This window comes from Astatotilapia calliptera, chromosome 2 (genome assembly GCF_964374335.1).
Source record: "Astatotilapia calliptera chromosome 2, fAstCal68.1, whole genome shotgun sequence".
Lineage (NCBI taxonomy): Eukaryota > Metazoa > Chordata > Actinopteri > Cichliformes > Cichlidae > Astatotilapia > Astatotilapia calliptera.
In genome coordinates this window covers 33,938,831-33,962,361 of record NC_137423.1, presented here as the reverse complement: position 1 = coordinate 33,962,361, position 23,531 = coordinate 33,938,831, and the positions used below count along the sequence as shown (strand labels likewise).

General features: G+C 40.9%; 1 protein-coding gene across 1 annotated transcript; it reads right to left on the bottom strand.

Annotated features, from left to right (window-relative positions):
* Positions 1 to 2,651: 2,651 nt before the first annotated feature.
* sesn4 (sestrin 4) lies at positions 2,652 to 13,551 on the bottom strand. The gene is made up of 9 exons (XM_026144053.2): positions 13,345 to 13,551; positions 7,113 to 7,295; positions 6,795 to 6,977; positions 6,409 to 6,657; positions 5,876 to 5,966; positions 5,624 to 5,748; positions 4,211 to 4,377; positions 3,950 to 4,094; positions 2,652 to 3,155 (listed from the first exon to the last, which is right to left on the bottom strand). The coding sequence occupies exons 1-9, from the start codon at positions 13,408 to 13,410 to the stop codon at positions 3,066 to 3,068; spliced, it is 1,299 nt and encodes a 432-aa protein (XP_025999838.1). The 5' UTR covers positions 13,411 to 13,551; the 3' UTR covers positions 2,652 to 3,065.
* Positions 13,552 to 23,531: the final 9,980 nt, after the last annotated feature.

Genomic DNA, 23,531 nt, shown 5'->3' with positions numbered 1-23,531 from the left:
AAAAAAACAAAAACAAAAAACAACCTCAAAGACTTATTGTAAGCCTACAATTATAACTCTTTCCAGGACCTAGTAATATTTTTTCCTAGGAGGATATGCTATGCAAATATCTTGAGCCTCCAAGGACTTTGTAAATTGGTCTTGGGATCCACCATGTAATACCATTTGGAAAGCATCTGATAGGCAACAGCCTAATTCTTCAGCGTGACAGTGATCCCAAACAATGCCAATACAATAAAAGGATACCTGGATAGAAAAACTCACAATTGAACTCAGTCCTGGACTGGCATTCCCAGAACCTCAGAATTATTGAAAAATCTTGACAGAGAACAGAAAAAAACACGGCAAACATCCGAAGAAGTCCGGAGAACTATTCCTGAAGACGACTTAAAGAAATGACCAGTTCAGGCTGTGTTGAAGAATAAAGGTCATACTAAATATTGACTCGTACAAACACTGTTTTTGCCTTGCATATTGTATTTCCATGCATGTTTGTACTTTTCAATACATTCCGTTGCCTATTTCCCAAATAGAAAATATAAAGAAATGAGAGATCGAAATATCATCATATATTATCACGAGTACACTGGCCAGTTCTCTGGCACTCAGCACTATCACTGATGAAATCTATCACTAGAAGCAAGCAGTCTCTTTGCAGTGACCTCAGATTGTGCTGATGATATGTGATGCCCCATTTACCTAAAAATAGGTAATTCAAACATATTTGATGTCGTGGGAAGTGATAAGACATCAAATCAAACAGCTGAAAACAGAAAAACAGGCTATGAGCGCTTGTTTCTGAACTGATAGCAGCAGCACTGATATAGCACTGCCCCCCAGTGGGCATTCAAGAAGCTGCAAGTGGCCTATGTAAAATAAGAGATGTTTTTATACAATTATGTTTTCAATTACTGTAAGTATAAACAGGAAAAAAAAATCAAATAAAAGAAACCAATAAGATTTAAATCACACCTTTTGAAATACGACTTGTGAATCAGAGAGTTAAAACTGAGCCAAAGGTATCAGCTGGCAAAAGGATTTATAAGAAATTAAATGTCTGGGTGGACCACAGAGCTTTTAAACTAAGTAGCCTCAGGCTTTTCTCTTTGAAGGAACAGACGACAGTAGGCAGATTTATTTTTCATAGAGCATCTTTATAGAAAAACATTTCTTCACATTTTCCAAAAAAAACCAAAAAAAACCATTTTTTTGTCTTTGCACTTATTCTCTTTTTTAGGTTATTTATTTTAAGGTAAGGTCCTTTTTTTTTTTTTTTTTTTGTAAGTCTACTAAAGTTGAACATTTTTAACATCCATCTGTGTCAAAGGCTCTTGCTGAGTTGCTGGGGCTTGTAGAAGGTGTCTGTTAGAAAACATGGGCGTTCACAGCTGCAACGTTCATCAGAACCGGCTCCGACCTACACCAAGAAAGAAAAACAAGAACTGTTCCCACTCGGGCAGGAAAAGCTTTCCCGCCTGTCAGCCGGGCTCGTTTCCGGCCCACGTTCAGCCTCCAGTCGTCACATCCTTCCACTTCAGCAGCACTCCAGTTTTAGCCTGAAGGCACCTGTGTTAACAGCGCTTTTTGCTTTAGTCGATATGGACTTCAGTTTCTGTTCTATATCCTGCAGTTACCAATTCTAAATCTACAGTCTGTCACACTTCTACAACTACCCAGGCCGCAGCATGACAAGTAGGTCCTACTGTCACCCAGAAACAAACAAAACAAAAAGTACTCCAAAAGTTTACTACAAAAAAAAAAAAAAACAACAAACTGTAAAAAGAAAAGACAGAAAGGAGATACAGGTGTTATTAACAGCTACTCTGCACATCGCTCTGCTAAGTGTACCACGGGTTCTCTGCTGTGATGATCTACTTCGATACAGTTCACACAAAGAAAGAAAAGCTTTAACACAAATCCCCGAACAAAAATCTGAACTCACAGATCAACCTTAAGTGTTATTTATTTTTAAAATTGCTCTAATTGATTTTTTGTACTTTTGTGAAAGGTTGAGGTCTTAAAGGACCCGTGGTCTAACATTTAGTCTCTGATTTGATCGTCTCTGAAGCGTGTCAGTGGGGAGAGAAAAAAAAAAAACGTGGCTCAGCTTACTCGTCGCTGTAAGAAACAGCTTACTGACTTCTTCAGATTAGTTTCAGAGTCCCTGTGCCAGAGCTAAACTGAAAATATTAGAGCAATATTTCACTGAAATATCCTGAAACGCGTACCTTCACTCAGAAATCGGGGCTGGGAAACAAAAGCAGAGTCTGAAAGTTTGAGGACAAACAGTCAAATCTTTTTCTCTCTCTTTTTTTTTTTTTTTTTTTTTTTTAAAACACGTCATAAAGACGAGACCCACAAACTCAGTATCTCTACTCATTAGCTACCTTGCATTATAAATATATAAAGTTTAAAAAAGTGCTTATTAAAAGAAACTATAGTGATGTGATAACTTCCAGCAGTGTCATTCTCATTTTTGTTCTTGACCAGCATTAATACGAAATGTCAGGGAGAGCAAAACGGTCGTCCTTCACAGTCCTCCTCCAACACTGACAAGGATTGTCCACAAAAAAAAAAAAAACAACAAAAAAAAAAAAAAACCCAAAGAACTGGTCTCCCATTAACATTCATTCAACGTGTACACAAAGATATACGTTTTTGGAAAAGCATATTTAATACAAAAGGAGACTTCTCAAACTAAAGAGGAGAGTATTGGCCACTGGTAACACACTGCTGCTGCGACCGACTGGAACACAAGACGACAGGTAAAAATTAAAATAACTAGCAATAATTGCACATAACCTTCGAGAGCCAAGATGTCTGATAAGAGGACTTCACAATAAGATGAGTTGCAGGAGGGGTGTGGCACGCTATGGTTTAAATATACTGGATCTGAGGAGAAAAAGCACATTCAAAGAGGCACAGCTGCAAACAGTGCAGCTCTGTGTCCTTAAAAGTGCCGCTCTCATCCCACGTCACTGGCTGCTCTTCAGATGTCTTCATCCTCTTGTTTCCGGGTCTCTCTGTACCGGCGAAGAGTTTTAATGACGTGCCTCTACATCCTCTTAGGCAATCATGTACTGAGTGATGGCTCTCAGCGCGTACAGCAGCTCCGCCTGCAGCCGGGCCTCCATGATTAGTAAGTTTATGTGTATCTGAGGAGAGAAAAAACTAAACATTAACACCGAGGGCTGATGCTAGTGATAACTAACAGTTTCTGGGAATGTGTTGAGTGGACAGGTTGATGTGACGGGGAATGCGCACATTTGTTGGAGTTATGCTTCTAGTTCAAATCTCTGCTGTAGGGGGCGCCAGTATTACTCCCTGGTTTGAACATGTAAACCATGAGCCACAATGCATTTCATCCTTCTGCACTTTGTCCCTGCTTTCCCATCTAAAAGCTAAAAATCACAAAATATATTTAAAAATCTACACTGCAGATACACCATAACCCTACACCCTGACATCCACCTGCAACATCCTGCAACTTTAATGGCCTGTTCAGTACTCTTGTTTCCAGCTCTTCAGTTGGTTCAGAAAAAAGCTGGCAGAAAAAGTGCTGAACTGACCAGCTTGGAGAGAGAAATCCCAGAGCAATGCAGGCACACCAGTACGAGCATAAAATACCTGAACTGGAAGCTTCTCGGATGAGAGGTGAAACATCTTCAAGAAACTTAAGTCGCTTTCTTTTTAAGCTCCTTAGACCAAGTATAAACCTTTATCAATGTGGCTCGAGTCAATGCAGTTCTTTTCCCACCTGATTTTAGCGTTTCTTGGTTTAGTTTTAGTTGATAATGACCTCAGTTCAAAAGCGAAAGCTCTGCTGATCCTGCCAGATCCTTGTTTTGCTGCATTTGTGCCAAATTAAATATTGCGGCTCTCACTTCTAGCGTCATACGTTGTTTGCAGACATGACAACTTTCTTCGTAACACGAAAAAATAGTCTTACCCGTTCTGAAGTCTTAAGTGGAGTCCATCTCAGCGGACACACTGGAGTTTTGGTGGAGTCCGGAAAACAGGCCACAGCCTTGACGTACAGCTTCAAATCTCGCTCCAGCAACTGGTTCACTTCACCGTAATCGTAATCATCGTAGCTGCGACCAAAAGCAAACACAACTTTAACTATTGAACACACACACAAAAAAGCAGGTTTCTGTACGTCTCTTGTATTTTTTATTTTTATTGTTTCGGCACGAAGTGGCAGCCTCACCGTATTCCTAACACACAGTGGATGTAATTCCAGATCGCCCTCTTCAGGTCGTCACTGTGCAATGAGGAGAGGGTGGCTACGCTCCTGAACCGGTCATCCAGGAGGTGCCCAATGTCAGAATACAATCTGTTGACTAAGGAGAAGCCGTGATCTTCCCAGGAATAGTCCTAGAGGGGAAAAAAAGTGGTCACATGAGTTTTCCTCATTGTGAGCAGTTCTGAAAATTGCAGTCAAATAGAAGAACATAACATTTTTTTCCTTGTGATTGATGCCAAACCTTTAATCTATAGAGCTTAAGTAGTAAATATTTGAAACTACTTTTCAGCATTAGTAATGCTTTTATTTGCTCTACTTTTGTTTTATGATGATCCCCTAAGGCTAGCCCCACCAATCTATGTACCATGCTGTTCTTCATTTTGTGGTTTTTAGAGGCATTCATTTGTAAAATGATCCAAAAGCATTGCAGAATATGATTTTGTTATGATTCTTCAAGATTTCTCCCAGATATGTACTAAGTCCTATCTCCACACAGAAAGATCCTGGCCAGATGATAGAAACCCAGGCCCTTCTTGCTCTGAGGCAACAGTCAACTGTGTCACCGTGCTGCTTCCCATCAGAGAATGCCTTCTGCGATACATTTATTAGCGGACATCACCTTCGCTTTGTTTTCAGTGTTTAGTAACTGCTAAACTACAAGCTTCGGGCTCTTCCTGCCATATGCTTCCTGAGCAGCTGCCTCACAAGCCAGGTCTCTATTGTGGTGGTCCTCAACATCTTTCAGCCGCCCCTACAGAGAGGACATGATGCCACTAACAAGCACAAATGGAGGACAAGTTAAATGATGCCATTTGGGGGCAGCTTGAGCTGTGGGATTTAGCTTTTATAGTGAAAGTAGGAAAAAAAGTAGAGGACTTGGAGAAAGAGACTCCTAGCTCTCTGTTGTACCGTTTCTTCTCCTGTTAACAAATACAGATTTTCTGGTAATTTACACAAAACTTACATTTCTAAAAGCTCTTATATCTATTTTCATTTTATATTGTGCCTTATGAACTGGACCATGATTAAGAAAACGCATCTAATTAAAATATGAAGGGGAAAAAACTTCAGCTCACATCTTGTTAGTTATTCCTCTCCTGTTGGTCTGTGAGCCAAAGCAGTGTGTTAAAATGTCAAAGAAAGTACTGATTAACTCACTCTGCCTCGGGCTGCCTGATACCAAATTTACATGTTAATTTGGCTACCAGCATCTCAAAGTGCTTCAGACTGTGGCACAGATGCACTTCAGCAGTGGAGAGTAATAAAACTGTGCTAATGTCTTTAATAGACACCAGCCAGACAATCGGAAACTCAGAACAAAAAACAAAACCCTACACATAATCACACTGACACGTTCACTGCTATAAAGACACTCACCTGAACTCTGAACACTTGGAAGTGGTCCTCCTCCTTGCGCGCAAACTCCTGATAGCAAAAGTCAGGGTCTGTGATAAAACGCGAAGGATCTGCGAGGCATATCATCTCCTCCTCCTCCTCCGTGTCTTTAAAAGAAATGATGAAAGCAAAGGAGATGATGAGGCTAAGTAAGGAGTGGTAAACGCTCAGGTTTCACACTGTGCGACTTCACTAATGCTCGAAGAGTGAGTGGGAATGTCTCGGTGGTGTTACCTGTCTGCTGGAGTGTTTGCTTTTCACGCTCTTCCTGGGACTTCTGGATCCTCTCCTTCAGACACGTCACATCACCACTTGAGTCCAGAGACTGTCGATAAAAAAAAAAAAAAAAAAAAAGTATCTCATCAAGTTTGATATATTAAAGCAACTGCTAAGGGTACAGAAATAATCTAATTGTGTATGCAACAACAGAAAATATCCAACTGAATTTGATGATATTTATCAAAGGAAAAATACTGAACAAATTAATCGGTCATTTTACACTATTAAACATTTTTTCCAATCCTTATTATATGATGTAAGGCCAGTGAAATAAAAAAATACACTCCTAAAATACATTTTCATCTGGTAAAACTGGTGATATTTACTTTGGCTATCTTGGCCTTTTTCTTCTTATTCCTTTCCACAAGCACCAGTGGGTTGAGTGATACCAGTATTGCACATATTGGTCCCTTTTTTAAAGCTATTCTAACTATTTATGAACTAATTTCAGTTTATAGCTTCAGATATGTATATAAGTATATTTTTACCCGTCGTCGTGTTATGTGTTCGGAGGGAGTGGCGAGGGACTGAGGCACATTGGTGTTGCCGTTGGCAGCGTCACAGGGGCAGAAGGTCGGCGGAGTACCGTTGGGAGATTTGGAGGAGAGAGGGACAAAGTCTGCGTCTGTGTCGCATCCAAACACAAAGCTGCAGAGGGAGTGGCAGTGGGCCAGGATCACCACGGCCTGCACCAGCTCAGCCAGTGACCAGCACTGCTCGCCCGCCTTCAGCAGCGTCTGGAGAGCAGAGGCAAAAACAAACACACATTTAGAACGAGGAAATGAAATAAAGCAAAGCATCAAAGTATTTTTTTTTTTTTTTTTAAATACTTATGTAAATGTTACATTTTATCCGTGGTCTGTCTTTGCTGTACCTGGATATGCGAGCAGGCGGTGAGCCAGGGTTGGTGGGCCAGCACTTTGTTAATGTTGTCAAGGAGCCGAAGGCGAAGGGGTGCCACCTCCAAACCCTGCAACCACTTGGGATCCCCGCCCACCCTCAGAAAATGCGCTGAGTGCAGGTACACCAGGTAGTTGCAGTGATGACGTGCTGCAGCCTGTTAGTCACAGGAACAAAGATGAAAACTCAAAAAAAAAAAAAAAAAAAAAAAAGCTTTGTGTATGTTTGGCTGCATGATGACAGCTGGTGAGGGGTTTGGATGTATCCTAGAGAGAAAAGCCAGGTCACTAACCATGATGGCGATGTAATGGCGGTATGGCAGCGGCAGGGGGCCATCCATGTGCAGGATGTAATGCTGTGTGCGCAGGAAGCTCTCCAGGTACTGAGGGTGAGACGCCATCTGCTGGGACACGGCATCTACACTCCCCCTGCTGACCAGCAGTGACACTCGCTCCTTCTCACCATTCACCATCATCTGCAGAAACAGTGACAAGGACGAGAAAGACTGTTGGTTTCTGGAAGAGGGACCTTAAAACCATATTGTACCATAAGATATAGTTCTCCCATTTTGTGGGAAATAGCTATAATGGCTGAAACAAAGTGCTGACAGAAGAAAAAAAAAAAAGAGAACATTAATGGCTGTGAAAAATCTTAAAATTATGCTGGATGAAGCTGCTCTGAACTACACCACTGTAAATCCAAAATCTTTGGCTCTTTGGTGGAGTTTGGACGTCACTAAAGAGCGACTTTGACATTTTACAGACAAAGCAATCAGTTAATCCACAATGGGAACACATTTTATTATTTAAAACTGGCAATAAATAAATATATGGGACAAAAAATAAAAATAATTCAGTAACCCGAGGATGACTTTCTTTTGGAGTAATCGTTAGATCTGTAGGAAAAAACAGGCTAGACTTCTGTGTCCGTGACATGGACCGAACTTGTTTTACCCCCCCATAAATCAGCTGAAAGAAAAACAGCCTTGGGAAAACAGCAGTGATACAGGCGCCACTGGCAAGTGAGCGCATTCCTTGCATTATTCCTTCTCCAAATAAAACAAGCAAACAACAGTAGCTCAGCTGAGAGCTCGTCAGACAAACAGACACCATGGCAGGTTGGCTGCAGCAGGGCCAGATGCTTCCTAGTTCAACACCACTTCATTATTATCAAACACAGAAGCAGCACTGTGGATTTTTTTTTTCTTCCAAAGGTACTTCTACTTCTGTGAAATGAAAATGGACAGCAGCCTGCTAAAACTACAGGGGGAAAAAAAACACCCATGTTTTCCTTAGAAAAGGGGATTTACATGCTGGGAGGAAGCACAGACGAAGCAACTAATGTGAAAGTTGAGCTTAAGAGGCCTTGAAGAGGGAAGCTCATGAGCAGCAGCAGCAGCAAAGAAATTCATAAGCCCTAACAGACAAACAAGGGAGCGACTGGGCTCAGGAGCCAGAGGCCAAGAGAAACAGACCCATGCGGAGAGGGGAGCTGGATCGCCCTCATGGGCACAGCCTCTGTCACCATCTTACAATCGGTTCTAGGAAAAGGTGTTTGGGAACTCAGCCATGAGCAGGAATCAGCTCCACTGTATGTGAAACCCGAGTGTGGACGGCACTCATCAAAGCCAAATGTTTCACTCCAGTTTGGCAAAGACTTCTCCCTTTAACAGCTGAATGTCTGTCAAGGATTACTACTGTCCTGTCAAATCACAGACGCCTCAGCTTATGTCACAGATAGTCGTAGCAAATGGCGACTAGAAGGACTCGCTGCTTAATTTTAGCCTTGTACAGATCTTTGGTATTCAGCTCCATGTGGTATTTCACTTCTCCCTGCAGTCGACCAGGGTTTCCTCCTGATCCTGAAGGAGGCTCCACCTCTTGACCTATTATAGACTCCATGCTCAGATCTTAAAAAACATGTCAAGACAGCACAGATTTAACAAACGTCACACTGAGACTGACTTATTTGTATAAACTACGAGTTATTTTAACTCTAAGGAGAATGCAAGGGAATAAAATGAGCTGGCAGTGAATAACGCAAGCTTAGATGCAAACCCTGACCCTCATTTATCTGTCATCATACATGAGAAATGGTTTGAATGGGAATGTAGAGTGCACAGGTGCCTGCCAATCAAAACCTGACAAGAGCACATTCACAAGAGTAGGTCTGATTAGTATGCTGAGCTGCAGAATCTAGGTTACAGCTCCATCAAAGCACTAACTGGCTCGATGGGGCCTGCACCGTGAAGAAAACACACCAGTCAAATAATTAACATGTAAGGAGATCTGCGCCTGTTTTTTTTCCCTAGTCTTTTCATTCCGGCATGAAATGGACTCCAACATAGATCGATCATACTTTTAGGCAAATACAAAAAACAATGACCAAGCTGTGCAAGCACAGAAAACTTCTTTATAGGACTAATCATTTTCCAAGTAATTTTGCTGGACAATATAAAAGATGTACTGTTGTGACTTTTTGAAATATTGCCAACTCAGTGAACAGATAAAGTACCCACTGGGGACACTCAAGTTGCTAAAATTACTGTTTTATATTATTATGCACTAGTACCTGCGATGAAAGAGGAATCCTGCCTCAAGTGTATACCCTTCTCCCTCACAGTTCATATTACATAAATCAGATATAAGAAAGTGAGACACCATTTCATCAGGAACAAGCTGGAAAGGGCTCAGGATGGGTTAGGATTATGATGGAGGAGAGCACAGAGGCTACAAAATAACTTGCCACCAAGAAAGGAGCTGTGGCTGCTGCCATTTGGAAGTTTTTCAGTATATTACAAAAAACCCCAAAAACAAAATCTTGTTCTGACCCCTCAGACTGTGCACGAGGCTCAGCAAGCTCAGCCACACCACAGACAGTATAAAATAGGAATGTAAGGCAGCCGATTGTTTGGTGTTTTAAAACCAGGTTATATGAGCAGGAGACTGACTGTGGCAGCAAACCTCACAATTTCTCAATCACAACTTGTCAACCAATGAACATATCCTGGATTATCCTTTTAACACTTAAAATGACCAAAATTTATAAAACAGCTCTAATGATTTAGAGGGTCCAAGGGCTGTTTTCCAATCCATTTCTATAGGACCGTTAATCTTTTTACAACACTGTCAGCTGTGAGAAAGAATGCACTGGCTTCTCGTTTTAGAGCCTGAAGCCATCTCCATGTTTGTGTATCTCCACCTGTCTATGCTAGGGTGTGATTTTATATTTTAAATACTCCCATGAGAAAAATAAGCAACTGTAAACATATATAAAAGGGAAAGTATTTCAAATCAGAGATGGGTATGGTTAACAGTTAAACACCAGTCTACAATCCCATCAACATTATGACAAACCCTCGGCAAAATAGGAAACTAACCCTGAAAATGGCACTGACACTCACCCTGCTGATGCATCTTTTCTCGGTGTGATTACTTCAGCTAAAAAGGTTACCGTTAGAGAAGTCAAAGCCAAAATTAAGGACTTGTGCAAAGAACTAAAAACCCACAGTGCTAAGCAGTATTGTCAAATTTTAGCAAACACCCTGCATTCGTCATCACACAGATAAATACTGACAACACTCATAGAAACACACAGAAATCAGAAAAAGCAACCCTCTAATTGTCATATTCTGTTAATTTTCAAATCTGAAGTAAAATAAGCAACAAACCTACTCTTTTAGAGACTGAGGAGATGGGATTTGCCATCACATAATCAAAGAGGAAATTGGTATTTTGCAAATTTTCAAACATGTCTGGACAAATGCAAGGTAATAAGTCAAACTGAAACAGGAACTACAGTGGATGTGAAGGCATTCAGAAAGCAGGAAATGACACATCCTACAGGTTTATGGTGTCTGTTGAGGACACAGAAGCAGAAATCAAATAGAAAACAAAGAGTTTACAGTATGCTCATCAATACATTTCATTTCAAAAAATCCTAAATTTTGCTATTTTTTCATGTCCTAGCTCTGTCTTGAAAGTGATCTATCTTTATCCAAACTAATCAACATTTTCTGATTTATATGCGCTGTGGGAAAAGCTTTAGGCAGATGTATTATTGTCCCAATACCCAGCTTTATTGTTATTGCCTGATAACAACCCAGAGAAGCTGCACATAGCTTTGACAAGGCGATATACTCCTTACTGGCCACCCACATGAACACAAAAAAAAAAAAAAAAAAAAAAAATTGCACTGAAAGAAGAGAGAAAAAAGGGTAAGTAAGGGTGGGTGGTCATATAAAGCAGCATCATGTCTGCAACTGTGTATGCTATTACAAAGCATATTGTGGTTTCACATGTACACTCGGAAGCCTATCAATTCAGCTTACAGTACACGCAGAAACAAAGCAATTTTTTGTAGTCAAAAACAGGCCTGAGGGGGTGACATTAGAGCGTTGCTGTATTCAAATCACAAGATGCAGTCAAACTTGTGGCTTGCCTGCAAAATATTAACATAAACAACCCACAGTAGGGCCTGTTGTGAAAGAAAAAGATTCACAGGTGCAGATCATTTGACATTCAAAAGAAATCTCCTTTTTCCTCAACACGGGAGAGGACAGATAATTTGTGTATTGATCAGAGAGGACTACGGATGAAATGAAAAACAGGGATGACGTCACCGAGAGGAGGAAAGGTAAAGGGAGACAAAGACAGGCTTTGATAGCTGGCTGACAAACAAGCAAGGCTAGGAAGGAGAGCGCTGGACTAAGATGACACACAAAGAGAGGAAAATTACACCAGCAGCCGCTTCAGTGTGTTGGTGCGTGGTGGGCTGCAGGAGGGGGCTGCTGCAGATATAGGAGAAGGACATTCAATCTGCATTCCTTACTGAGTCTGGGAGGGGTTCAACTTCATCATGCGCCCACCTTTATCACCAGAAGAAGCAGCTTGGGGGGGTGGGGAGGTGTTGCTCTTGCAACCTGAACTTGGGGAGTAGTGCAAAACAAACCAGCTGCAGCCAAGATTGGAAAAGGAGAAGGAAGGGAAAGAAGCTGGAGCTTCACATACAACACAACCAAGATAAACAAAACACTGCTGCAGGATGATGGGGGGGGGGGGGGGGGGGGGGGGAACAAAGGCGAGCATACATACTGCACATGAATGATGGGACCTGTCAGAAAACATGGCATGCAGGTAGAGCAAGGACACTGTAGGGGTAGAAAAGACTTTCCCTGATAATTAGGTCTCACAAACAAGCAAAAGGTTTAAGGTTATCAAATCAAAAGGCAAATGCACGGCCAGTATATATTGCTTATCGTTTGTCTCCAGTTGCAGCAAATTTATGTAAAAGTATAGCAGCAGTAAAAAAAAAAAAAGCAAAAAAAAAACAAACAAAAAAAAGCAACGCATATTAGTCTTTAAACACAAAGTAGCTGCTCACATTCCTGCTTGTTTTGTTCCATTTCTGGACCTCTAATCTGCAGCAAATACGTCTCTTTCGGGCTACAACTTGGGACAGCGCCCCCCTTTTGTTGTGAAGTGGAAAAACACCGGCAGAGGAGAAAAACAACTTTGATTGGCAGTCCAGTTGAAGCCAGCAAAAAACAGCACAATAAAAAAAAAAAAGTTGCCAACATTTAGAGGCACCGCAAGCGACAAAACCCGCACAATGCCCGTCAATCCTTGAGGATTAGGTATGTCTACACGCTGAATGTGTCCTGCAAAACCCGTGCTTGTGTGTTATTTAGGAGTAAATATATGGTGCTGCATTACTTCACAGCCACTTCTCTCCCCAAACCTTCAGATGATGTCATCGTCACCTGCAGCTTTCTCCTCACACTGCACCGTCTTATCGGGCTCTTAGTGCACGGACACATTAATAATCCGCAAAAGCGACGCCAAATTTAACACAAATATTAAAAGGAAGCGTTTAAATCTTCTCCCTCCTGTGGCAGAACAAAGGCAGAGCCGTCATCTCGCAGTTTGTGCGGTTAGGGTAATGTGTTCGGGCCTGGTTTTATTTACAGAAAAAAACCCAAAAAGAGAAACAGGTAAATTTGTAGCTTTAATCGGTCAAAATTAAGCGTTAAAACAGCGAGAAAGCGCTGCAAGCTTTACGTGACGCTTTAACGACTGGAGATGGAAACCGAGCTCAGTGCGGTCCTAACCCCCATATTCAACCACTAAAACCCCACTTCTCCGCCGTCAAAATGTCATCTAAGTCAAACTAGTTTTCTTTGTGAACTGTTAAGCGTTAGCGAGCTACAACGTAAGTTTGCTGCGACTGTTTTTTTCCCTTTCCTTTTTTTTTGGTCGCTAATGTTAGCCAACCGTTCGTTAAAAACTTTGAAAAACAGTTAAATGCAAGCTAGCCGTCGTCTATCACCTCGTTTTAAGCTTTAAAAGGCATTGAGAGTGAATTCAAGAGCTGCCAAAAAAAGGAGATGTTTTCTTTGATATAAATGATCCCTTAGGCAAATGAATGAACGCTACTGAGTTAGCCGCTATTAGCTTCAATTGTCCTAAAACTAACTTACCCCCCTCCCCCTTCTCTGTCGAAATTCAGCTAACCTTATAACCTACCTGTTTCTGGACTCGCTGGCACTGGGTTCTCAGGGGGTACTCCATTTTATTCGTACAGAAGATCATTTTCCAAAAAAGTGTGCTATTTCATGGATGCGGCTACGTCCTTTCTTGGTGCTTTACCAGCTAGCTAACAAAGGCAGAGAGCCTCTGCTGGCTTCTGTCAGTCTGTAGCTGCAGACCGGACTGAGACGAAAACCTTCCTGCAGCTGAGCTGACAGCTCCAGTAACAGTGCGTCCAATCAGAGCGCAGGGGGGCGGAGCTCCAAATGCTAATGAACATCTGCAAACAACCGAGCAGAGAGAGGCGAAAACAGGCCGGGCAGACCGCGGGGCTGGACTACTAACTTACCCTGGGACGGGAAAGTTACTAGGAAGGAGCACTCCGTGTTATTTTAGCTGCCACTAAAGACTTCAAGAACGCACAGGTTCCCCTCCCCCAACTTTATTTTCATCAACATCATAAACAGAACTGCAAAAAAGTCCACAGATGAAAGAAAAAGAGACAAACAAGGAGAAGAAAAAGCAAACAAGAGAACAAACAAAGCACTATACTAAACACGATTATATGTAATAATGCCAGGGTGGAAATTAGATGCATCCTAATTCTTTGTCTTAACTGCTTATCCATTTCAGAGGATTAGTGAGGAGGAAGTGAAGGTAGCTATGAAGATGATGAAGAGTAGAAATGCAACTGAATGCCTGTAGAAGTGTGGAGATGTCTAGGGGAGAGGGACTTTTTAACCAGATTTGTTAACGCAATCTTGAAGAATGAGGAAAGGAGAAGTGTGCTGGTGCCAATTTTTAAAGAACAAGGGTGATGTGCAGAGTTGTAGCAACACTTAAGCCATGAAGCTGTGGGGAAAGGTGTTAAAGTTAGGTTTAGAAAAGAGACACTGGGATTAGCAATGCCAAGAGGGCACATACAGATGTGATGTTTGTTTTGAGATTTTTGATGGAGAAGTGTAGAGGAGCTCAGGAGCTGGACTGTGTCTTTGTGGGTCTAGAGAAAGGGTATGATCAATACCAAGAGTGGAGGGGCAGAGAAGCACGTGAGGGTGGTGCAGGGTATGTATAACGACAGCAAGACAGTGGTGAGGTGTGCAGCTGGAGTGACAGATGGCTTCAAGGTGAGGGTGGGATTACATCATGGATCACCATTGAGGCCCTAATTGTTTGCAGTGATGGTGGACAAATGAGGCCAGAATGGAGTCTCTGTGGACTCTGATGTCTGCAGATGACTACGTGATCTGTAGTGAGAGTAGAGAAGAGGTGGAAGAGGTATGCTCTGGATAGAAGAGGAATGAAACTCAGTAGAAGCAAGAAATGACACGTGTGTATGAGAGGGAGACAGGTTTAACACTGAAGCTAAAAAGAGCAGAGGTAGTGAAGACGGACGAGTTTAAATACCTGGAGTCAACCATCCAAAGCAACAGATGGGGCACAAGAGAGGTGAAGTTGAGAGTGCAGAGAGGGTAGAGAAGAGTGTCCGGCATGATTTGTGACAGAAGTAGAGCTGTCGCAAGAAGAAGAAAAAGATTCAATAAGGAGAATGGCTTTATGTCTTATTTTTACGTTATATTAGGAGGTGCTATATTGTTTAGACCACCAACAAAGCCTGTACGTGGTTCCTGATTGTGGAATTTTACAAAAGTCATTACTTTTCTTTCTTAGCTGTTTATCCATTTTAGGGTCATGGTGGGGTTTGAACATACCACAGCTGTCATGGTGTGTGAGGCAGGGTACACCAGCCCATCACAGGGCTAACACACTACCATTCACACCTACAGCCACTTCAGCATCACCAATTAACCTAACCCCATGCATGTCTTAGGACTGGGAGGAAGCTGGAGTATCCAGAGGGAACCCAGTCACAGGGAAAAAGTCCATACCTGCCCAGTGGTTTTAAACCCAGGACCTTCCTGCTGTGAAGGTTAGTACAGCAAGAAGGTCAGGATAGGTTCTTTTCAACTTATTTTGGGTAAAGTAAAATATATATTTTTTTATCTTGGCATTGTTTATAAAGGTAGCTATACCTGTTCAAAATAGTGTGTTTATGGTAGAAAAACAGATGAGAAATACTTTTATTTTCCAGCCCACAAAAGACACATTTACAGTCTTATTAATAAATCTTCACCTTTAAAACAGTATTTTGTACTGTAACAGCACTTCTTGGTATATCACTGAAAATGACTGTGGGTAGGCAGGTTCCCACTTTTGACATTTTGCTTGGTGTAGACAGCCCCTGCCCACACTGGCTGAGGTTATGATGGTTAACTAAATTTAAACTAAAAACTCAAGCAACTGTGAGAAAACAAGCAAAAAAACACATTTTAGTAAATTCAAATCAAATTAACAGTAGACGGTAGTTTGGGGGGGAACTATCGAATCTATAGTGTGAACCTTTGAAATGAACTAAGGTGAAATAAAACATTTTTTAACAACAAAAGTGAAAATAAATGAGCAATGTCATCCAGGAAACTGAAACTACACTGATTTAACAAACATACAAAATAATCCCAAGTCTGTGTAGTAGGTATGTTTAGGTCAGGTTAAGTGATGTAGTTGTTGTCCGTGTAGTAGTCTACCACAGGTTCCTATGTTTGGGAAAAGTCCTCTGTCATCTGATTTATCATCAGTTCTTCTCTTATATATTTATTGTTAGACAAAAGAAGCTCTTAGCATGACACCCACAACGTAGTTAGTTGTAGTTTGCTCTAAGGCATCGGCTATAAATACACCCTTGTCTTGGTAGTTTTGATATAAATCTGATATGATATTAATCTGATACCTGGAGTTTAAAAAAGGAGCATTTCCAGCTTTTGCATGTGAAAGTTATTCAGTTAGTCTGCTTTCAGGTTAGAGATTAGGAGGTGAGTTGATTTTAGGCCTGCATTGTATATGCAGAGATATAAAGACACCCTGGCCTCATGTTTTGTTTTGTTTTTCAAGCAGGGGCTGTTCATGCCTTGCTCTTGATTTCCTGTTTACTGACATTAACAGGCATTTTCATTAAGACTGCAAAGGCTGCTAAAAGACTGCGAAAAAAACACTCCATCCAAGTTTTCAACACAGGTTTTCTGGTTTTCTCACCATTCCTCCTTTAGAGACACCAGTAATTTTCCTTGTGACTAATCACAAGGACTGATCATCATGTCTGATAATCAGTCTTCTCAGTTAATGGCACAATATACAATGTTATTTTAGACCACATGTGATTTATACTTCCATAAAGAAATGAGGCTCCTAGTTTTGGTTTAGGGAAAGAGGCTGACTAGCTTGTGCAGAGCTCCAACCTCAATCTCAAGCTAACCACGGGGATTTACAGGATTTAAATAGGGGGAGAAAGAATCAGTGTATGTGGGGGTGTATATGAAATCAGGAGATTATATCAGGGGAAAAAATACCCTACTAAATCATCTGATAATTCATTGAGTAATCCTGGATAGACCTCAGGAGATGCTGCATGAGGAGACATTGCTGTCTTGTAACAATAAGCTGCTACAATAAAGCAGAAGATTTAAATGTGACTTAATGCATTCTGGTTAGACATAGGCAATATAAAAGATGGACGTAGCTTCAGGGTTTCAGGGTGAAATGCCTGACATCTGCAAGGGCGACTTCTGTGGATCCAAAAAGATTTTTGGCTGTTTGTCTGTTTTAACTGCCCCACATCTTTATGGGCTCTGTTGCTTCACGTCACACTGAATAAATTGTGAATTTAATGTTGTAAATTATGATCATTATTAAAAAGGAGGATTATTCAGAACATGCTCACAGACTAAAGATTTGTCAGTTACAGTCAAATCCACCCCTGCTTCGTCACATCTGGTCTCAAATCTCCACGATGCCGACAGCATAATTGCTCAGCTTGAGCCTTCATAAAGAGGATTTCATGTCTCTAGCCATACATACTGAAAGATTTCGGGCATGCAACCTATGCAGATGTCCTTGCGTGTAGTCCCAAAAAACTGCTGTGCATAGCCTGACAGTGGTAATGCTGTGCGTTGGGCAGAATGAAAAGCACAGGCAGTGTGGCCCAGGGGGCAGGTTTCATTATTTCTAACACTTAGTTTCACTTCTCCAGGGCAGCAGCTAAGCAAAATGACCAACAACAACAAAAACACAAACACAAACAAAGAGAAGCCCACGGATCACACATTTTTGGCCCTGAACCCTGGAGGGAGTAAACAGCTACAGCAGGGGAGACAACAGTTTGCAAAGCCCATCATCGAACCAACACACAACCATATCGGCCCTCTACCAGGACCGATGGGTGCTGTCACAGTGGCCTCATCCGTCCTTTATGCTTCTCCATCTCTAAAAATGCTTTATTATTTCGAATGGTAATAAAGAACAGTGTCTCACACAAATGATGGCAGTGGACTGAACTACTAGTTTCGAAAACTTTAACTTGATTGTTTTTGATAAATAGTTGTATTCACAGAGTTCCACTGAGGGGGACCTTTTTCCAGAAAAAGGGAATCTCCCTTTTACCCCTGTAATTTCCCCCTATGGCTGCATTGGCACAGCAACACAATTAAATGAAACAATCAAATTTCAAAATTTGATCGTAGCAACACCATTACAGCTAACGCACTCATTTTACATAATTTAAAAATCTTGTGTAAAATCTTCATGGAAGGATGTGGTAGGAATACTGGCACAAGATGTTTAGCAGCTACACAGACACGTAATATTCCACAGTGTACTGTGTCTAGCCATTAACCAACTGGTATGGCAACATTACCAAACTGGATAATTCCACTAAAGCTGAAGCAACAGAGACAGTGCAACTAAGACGGATGGATCAATTACTGACTTTTCAAAGCCACAAGGGGAAGTTGAAATAAAACCACACATCTGATTAAACAGCTGAGCTTCATAAAATGTGGCTTATCTCCAACAAGTCTGTAAGTCACGCAAAACTTTGCAGAGGAGACGGTAAAATCTCAATCATCTCGCTGTCACACAGTGAATCAGTTAAAAGGAATGATCTGATGTAGCACACAACCAGCACTGATTCAAGTTCCTCTTGCCATGTGATATCCACAACTGACCACTGCATTCAGAGCTGTTTGACTGACCCTCAGCGTTGACCCAGCTGTTACTTTTTGTATGGATGTATTCAGTCCACTCAGAATGAGCCATTTGTGTATCAGAGAGCTTACTGCTATACTTCAAATCCAGTTGCTTTCTGCGTGCAGGAGTCATAACTTTCACTAACATTACAAGCACTTCATTTCTATTAAGAATTTAGTAACATTAAAGTAATATTTCCCAATTTCCAACTTGTAAGCATAAAAAAAGAGTGCACAAAACACAAGAAACCATATAAATATGCAAAAGATTGCTTATAACCACATATTTCCTTGCTATGAGTTGATGTGTTTGTAAAACAAATTTGCTGAATAACTAGATTTTCTTTAAATCTGAAAACTGGAATTCCTGGCACGCCAGTTTTAAGAGAGTGTGGGGGAGTATACAGGGCCATTAAGCAACATGAAGGCATTGTTGCCACAGCCATGACTCATCAAACATTACCACACAACAGCTTTACTAACTTTAGTCAGTTCATCTCTATTAGATTAACCCGCAGTTTGCACAAACATCATGTGAATCTAATTGTGTGCCAGACAGAAGCAGTCCAAACTGGAGCTGAATTAAAGAAAGAAAGAAAAAAAGTAAAACGCCTGAGAGGTCATTTAGACTGAGGAGGTTTTTCAGTCAGACATTAACCCTCACATAATGAAGCTATTCGATGAGTGAAATGACCCAGTGGGTTCATAATGACCCACATTATATGGCTCTATTTGTGTTTATCATGCCTACACTGTTTATTGTATCTATGACAGATATTCTAAAATGCTCCAGTATAATTAATTGTAGGTTTCAATTGCTTAAAAAAAAAAGAAGAAAAGAAGTTAACCTGAGCTGTTTTCATCATCACTTGGGCCATAAAGTATCTGCCTTGAGGCACTGGCAGGAGTACCTTTTGGTGCTGTGAGCCTGTTACTCATGATTCAATCAAAAACTGTTAGCCAGGTACTTCTAAATATATGTGTGTGGTATCAGTGACTTGAAGGTTAAGAATAGTAATAGATTTAAATAACATTTGACGGGGAAATTAAAATACAGAAGAGCCCAAGTGTACATACTGGCCACTCTATTAGGTACATCTTCCTAGAACTGGGTTGGACATCCTTTTGCATTTAGAACTGGCTTAATTCTTCATTGCACAGATTCAACAAGGAGCTGGAGACATTCCTGAGAGATGTTGGTCCATATTGACACAATAGCATCACAAAGTCGTTTCAGCTGTACATCCGTGATGGGACTGTGAAGGCCATTTGAGTGAAATTGTCACATTCTTGAATTGTCACTTTCAAGAAGCCCGTTTGAGAAAATTTGAGCTTTCTGATATGGTGCGTTATCCTCCAGGAAGCAGCCATCAGAAGATGGGCACACTGTGATCATAAAGAAATGATATTCAAGAAGGCTGTGGGATTTAGACGATGCTCAGTCGGTACTCAGAGCCCAAATAGTGCCAAAAAATATCTCCGACGCCATTATAACATCACCACTAGCCTGAGTTGCTAATATGAGGAAGGAGGAATCCATTTTTTTGTGTCATTTACAACAAATTTTGACCCCATCATCTAAAAACCACAGCAGGATCTTCTACTGGCCAGTACCCAGTGTGGTCTTCTGCTGCTGTGGTCCATCTGCTTCAAGGTTTGAAATACATTCAGAGCTTTCTTGTGCATGTGCATTCTTATGATCTTGAAGCAATGTGGCCACTCTTCTCTGACATCAGCAAGGCATTTTCACCCAGAGAACTGCCATCCACTGGATATTTCTCTTTTCAGACCATTCTTGGTAAAACCTACAGATGGCTGTGTGAGAAATAATCCTAGCAGAGCAGCAGTCTGTGAAATACTCAGAACACCCTTACGCTCATGCCACATTCAAAGTCCACTATATCACCTTTCTTTCTCATTCTGATAGTTTGAACTTCAGCAAGTTGTCTTGATGACTAAATGGACCAAGAAGATTCCCTGTGATTGGATCATTAGAAATCTGCATTAATAAGAGGTTTAAGGTGTACCTAATGAATTTGGCATAAGTGTATCTATGTATGGAAAGCAGCTTTAAATTCAAGTAATAACTCAGATTGCATGTTGTGCCTTGTGGCTTCTATTCAGTTAGATCTGATTTCGGGTTGTAACACCAAATATAGCCTGTCACTAATGTGTTTTGAGTACTTGCCTATATGAAGTTCGCTGTGTCATTATGTGGTGTCATCCCATCATTTATATTTCTTTTCATTTGTCATATCAAAGCAATTATTTATTTAATTAAGCTGATGAGGATATAAGAGCCACCTGGTTTATAGAATTCGATTCTATGAATATACTTCCTTTAGCACCTTCCTCAGAAGCAGCTGTGACACACTTGATTGGTGAAAAAAAAAAAAGCTAAACTATAACCCGAGTTCCTTTCAGAGCAAGTCCTGCGCTTCCACTGAAATTCGTCTAGAAACAACGACCAGGGACTTTCCTGAGAAGAAAATCTGCCGTGTTCGGGTTCACTCCTCCTATACGAAAATCTGAAACTGAAACTGATTTAAAAGCCATCTATACTTGTGGAAATATGGGAAGTTAACAATAAATGACAATCATTCGGACATGAACAGGTTTAATATGCGACTTGGTGAAACATTAGCAGCTTATCAGTTGTTGCTCTCCAGCGTCTGTGGTCACAGTGGACTGAAATACTTCCTGTTGTGACTTTAAACACTGTCAAGAGGCTGAAGAGCCAAATCTACGACGTGCTGCCTCTCACCAATCATTTCCTGTTTAGCAAACCATTGTCTCGATGAAGAAATGAAGACTCAGCAGTGCATGACCAGTATTCACACTTTTCCTCTATTTCAAAGATATTGCGTGAAATACAGGAGCCAGATCACCCTTGTAGGGATGGTCATTACTTGCAGTGACGCAGCACAGAAACTGATGTAACCTTTCTTCCCTGTGTAGCAATTCACTGAAGGCCAAATCGTCTAAATTGTGATATTTTCACTCATATTTGCTTCTGCAGACTTGGCTGCCATGTAGAACCACACCATGAAGACTCACATATTTAAGTTTGCTTTTTTGTTTATTTTTTTTTTTTTAAATTGTTAACCAGCTCATAGGCTAATTACACTATAAATGGGTCCTACTTTATGTTAAGCAATGCATTTAACTTTATGCTAGTTTTCAGAGTTTACCTACCTACCAAGTGATCTGTATTTTCTGCTCACATACTGAGTGTGGTAATAATCTGTACATGATTCGCAGTGTGTAGAGAGCAGGAAGGGGATCACTATCTCTTAACACATAATGTAAACTGTACTTTTTTAAAAAGATCATCGACAGTGACCGTTTTTACAGATTATTTGCTATAAAACTGGTTTATATGACTAATCTCCCTTTAAGATCTGCACAGTTAAATTAGCATCACCCCACTCCCCACTTACCTTGAGGTTAGGTTTTTTTTCAAAGATGAATCAGCGCTTTTTTCCCCTTTTTTTTTGTTAAATCAGATATTTCGGGGCATAGAGAAATGGTTCTGTAAAACAAATAAAAACAAAACCCCAAAAAATGTCTTCCTGGAGGAGACCGCAGGGTACAGCTGGAGAGATGGCATTTCTTTGCTGGCTTGGGAATGCCTCAGTTCCCTCTGGAAGAGCTGGAGGTGGTGGCCAGCTCAGACTGCAATCAGGACTGGCAGAAGCACCAGAAACTGGATGTAATAAAAAAAAAAAGAGAAAGAAAGAAAAAAGAAAGACTGGATATAGCTTCAGTTCTATGTTTGGTAGGCTTGTGGTCCTCCACTGACTCCACCTCTGATGCACAGACTCTATAAAAGTGCATTTAAAGTGTTACACTGGCTCAAAAACAGAAAACATATAATATGTATTAAAACAAAAGCCTCTCATTTCAAAGCATCGAAGATACATATAGTGTATACCTCTTCTCTGATGCTATGATTTATTAAAGCACCTCTTGGACTGATCACTGAAGCAGATGGTGGTGGCTCTTATCCAAGCTAAGCTATTTTAAAATACCACTTCTCCTCTACTGTTTTGCAAAAACTCCCTGCAGCAATTCCCCCACATGGCTACAAATTTAAACATCATCTCACCCTTGTGGCAAACATGAGAACAACCAGAGCAGCCTTTTGTTTGAAGTAGAAATCATTTACATTGAGAAATCCATGCACAGTTATTCAGGTTGTTCTGGAGTTTGTGGACTTTCAAAGTCCTAAAGCTTGTTCCGAGTCAGAGTCGTGGGAGGGCAGCGGACACAGAAATAAATGAGGTGGAAAAATGCACAATCACAGGCCTGCAGCCAGAGTTAGGCCTCAGTCAAGCAGTCTCTCAAGACTATGACACATGCGTTCAAAAAGTCACAGTGGACTTTAAATAAATCAAACATGGCAATAAATACTAACAAACACCATAATAAAACAGATAAACTGCAGATCGTGTTTACTTCATAAATAAGCAATCTTGTAAACATTATTTTCACTCAGTCTAAGAGATGTTTAAATTTACAGAAAAATCTACACGATGCAATGAACCAAACACTACATGATTTACAACCCTCACCCCGTTCGGCTTTCTGTAACGTCCAAATCATTTCTAAAGTTCAAACAGGCTTCCAGCACCTTTTAAATGTATTTTAATTGTTTCTCAGTATGTCTGTTATTCTTTCCAGAGAAAGACGCTCACTTAACTTGAAATCATTCATCATATCCAGTGCACGTGAGTCTTTTTCCCCCAAGAAATTTAACAGCAGTTCTAAAAATAGCTACAAATGAAGCATAGCCTGTGAGCTAGTTCAGGCAGGCACCCCAAGCTGGATTGCATCTCTCTCTCTCTCACACACACACACACACACACACACACACACACACACACACACACACACACACACACACACACACTACAATCTGGCAGTCTATTAAAGCTGCAGATTCCCCCATTTCTCCCTCTGATATGTCATTACCCTCCATCACAGCTTGCAGTTTTAACACATCCACCGCCGCAGCATCCACCTGGATGCTCCACAGAGACATCTAAATAGGACATGTCAACACAATAAAGAAATGCAACTAGGTCAGAGAGCTTCACTCTTTTC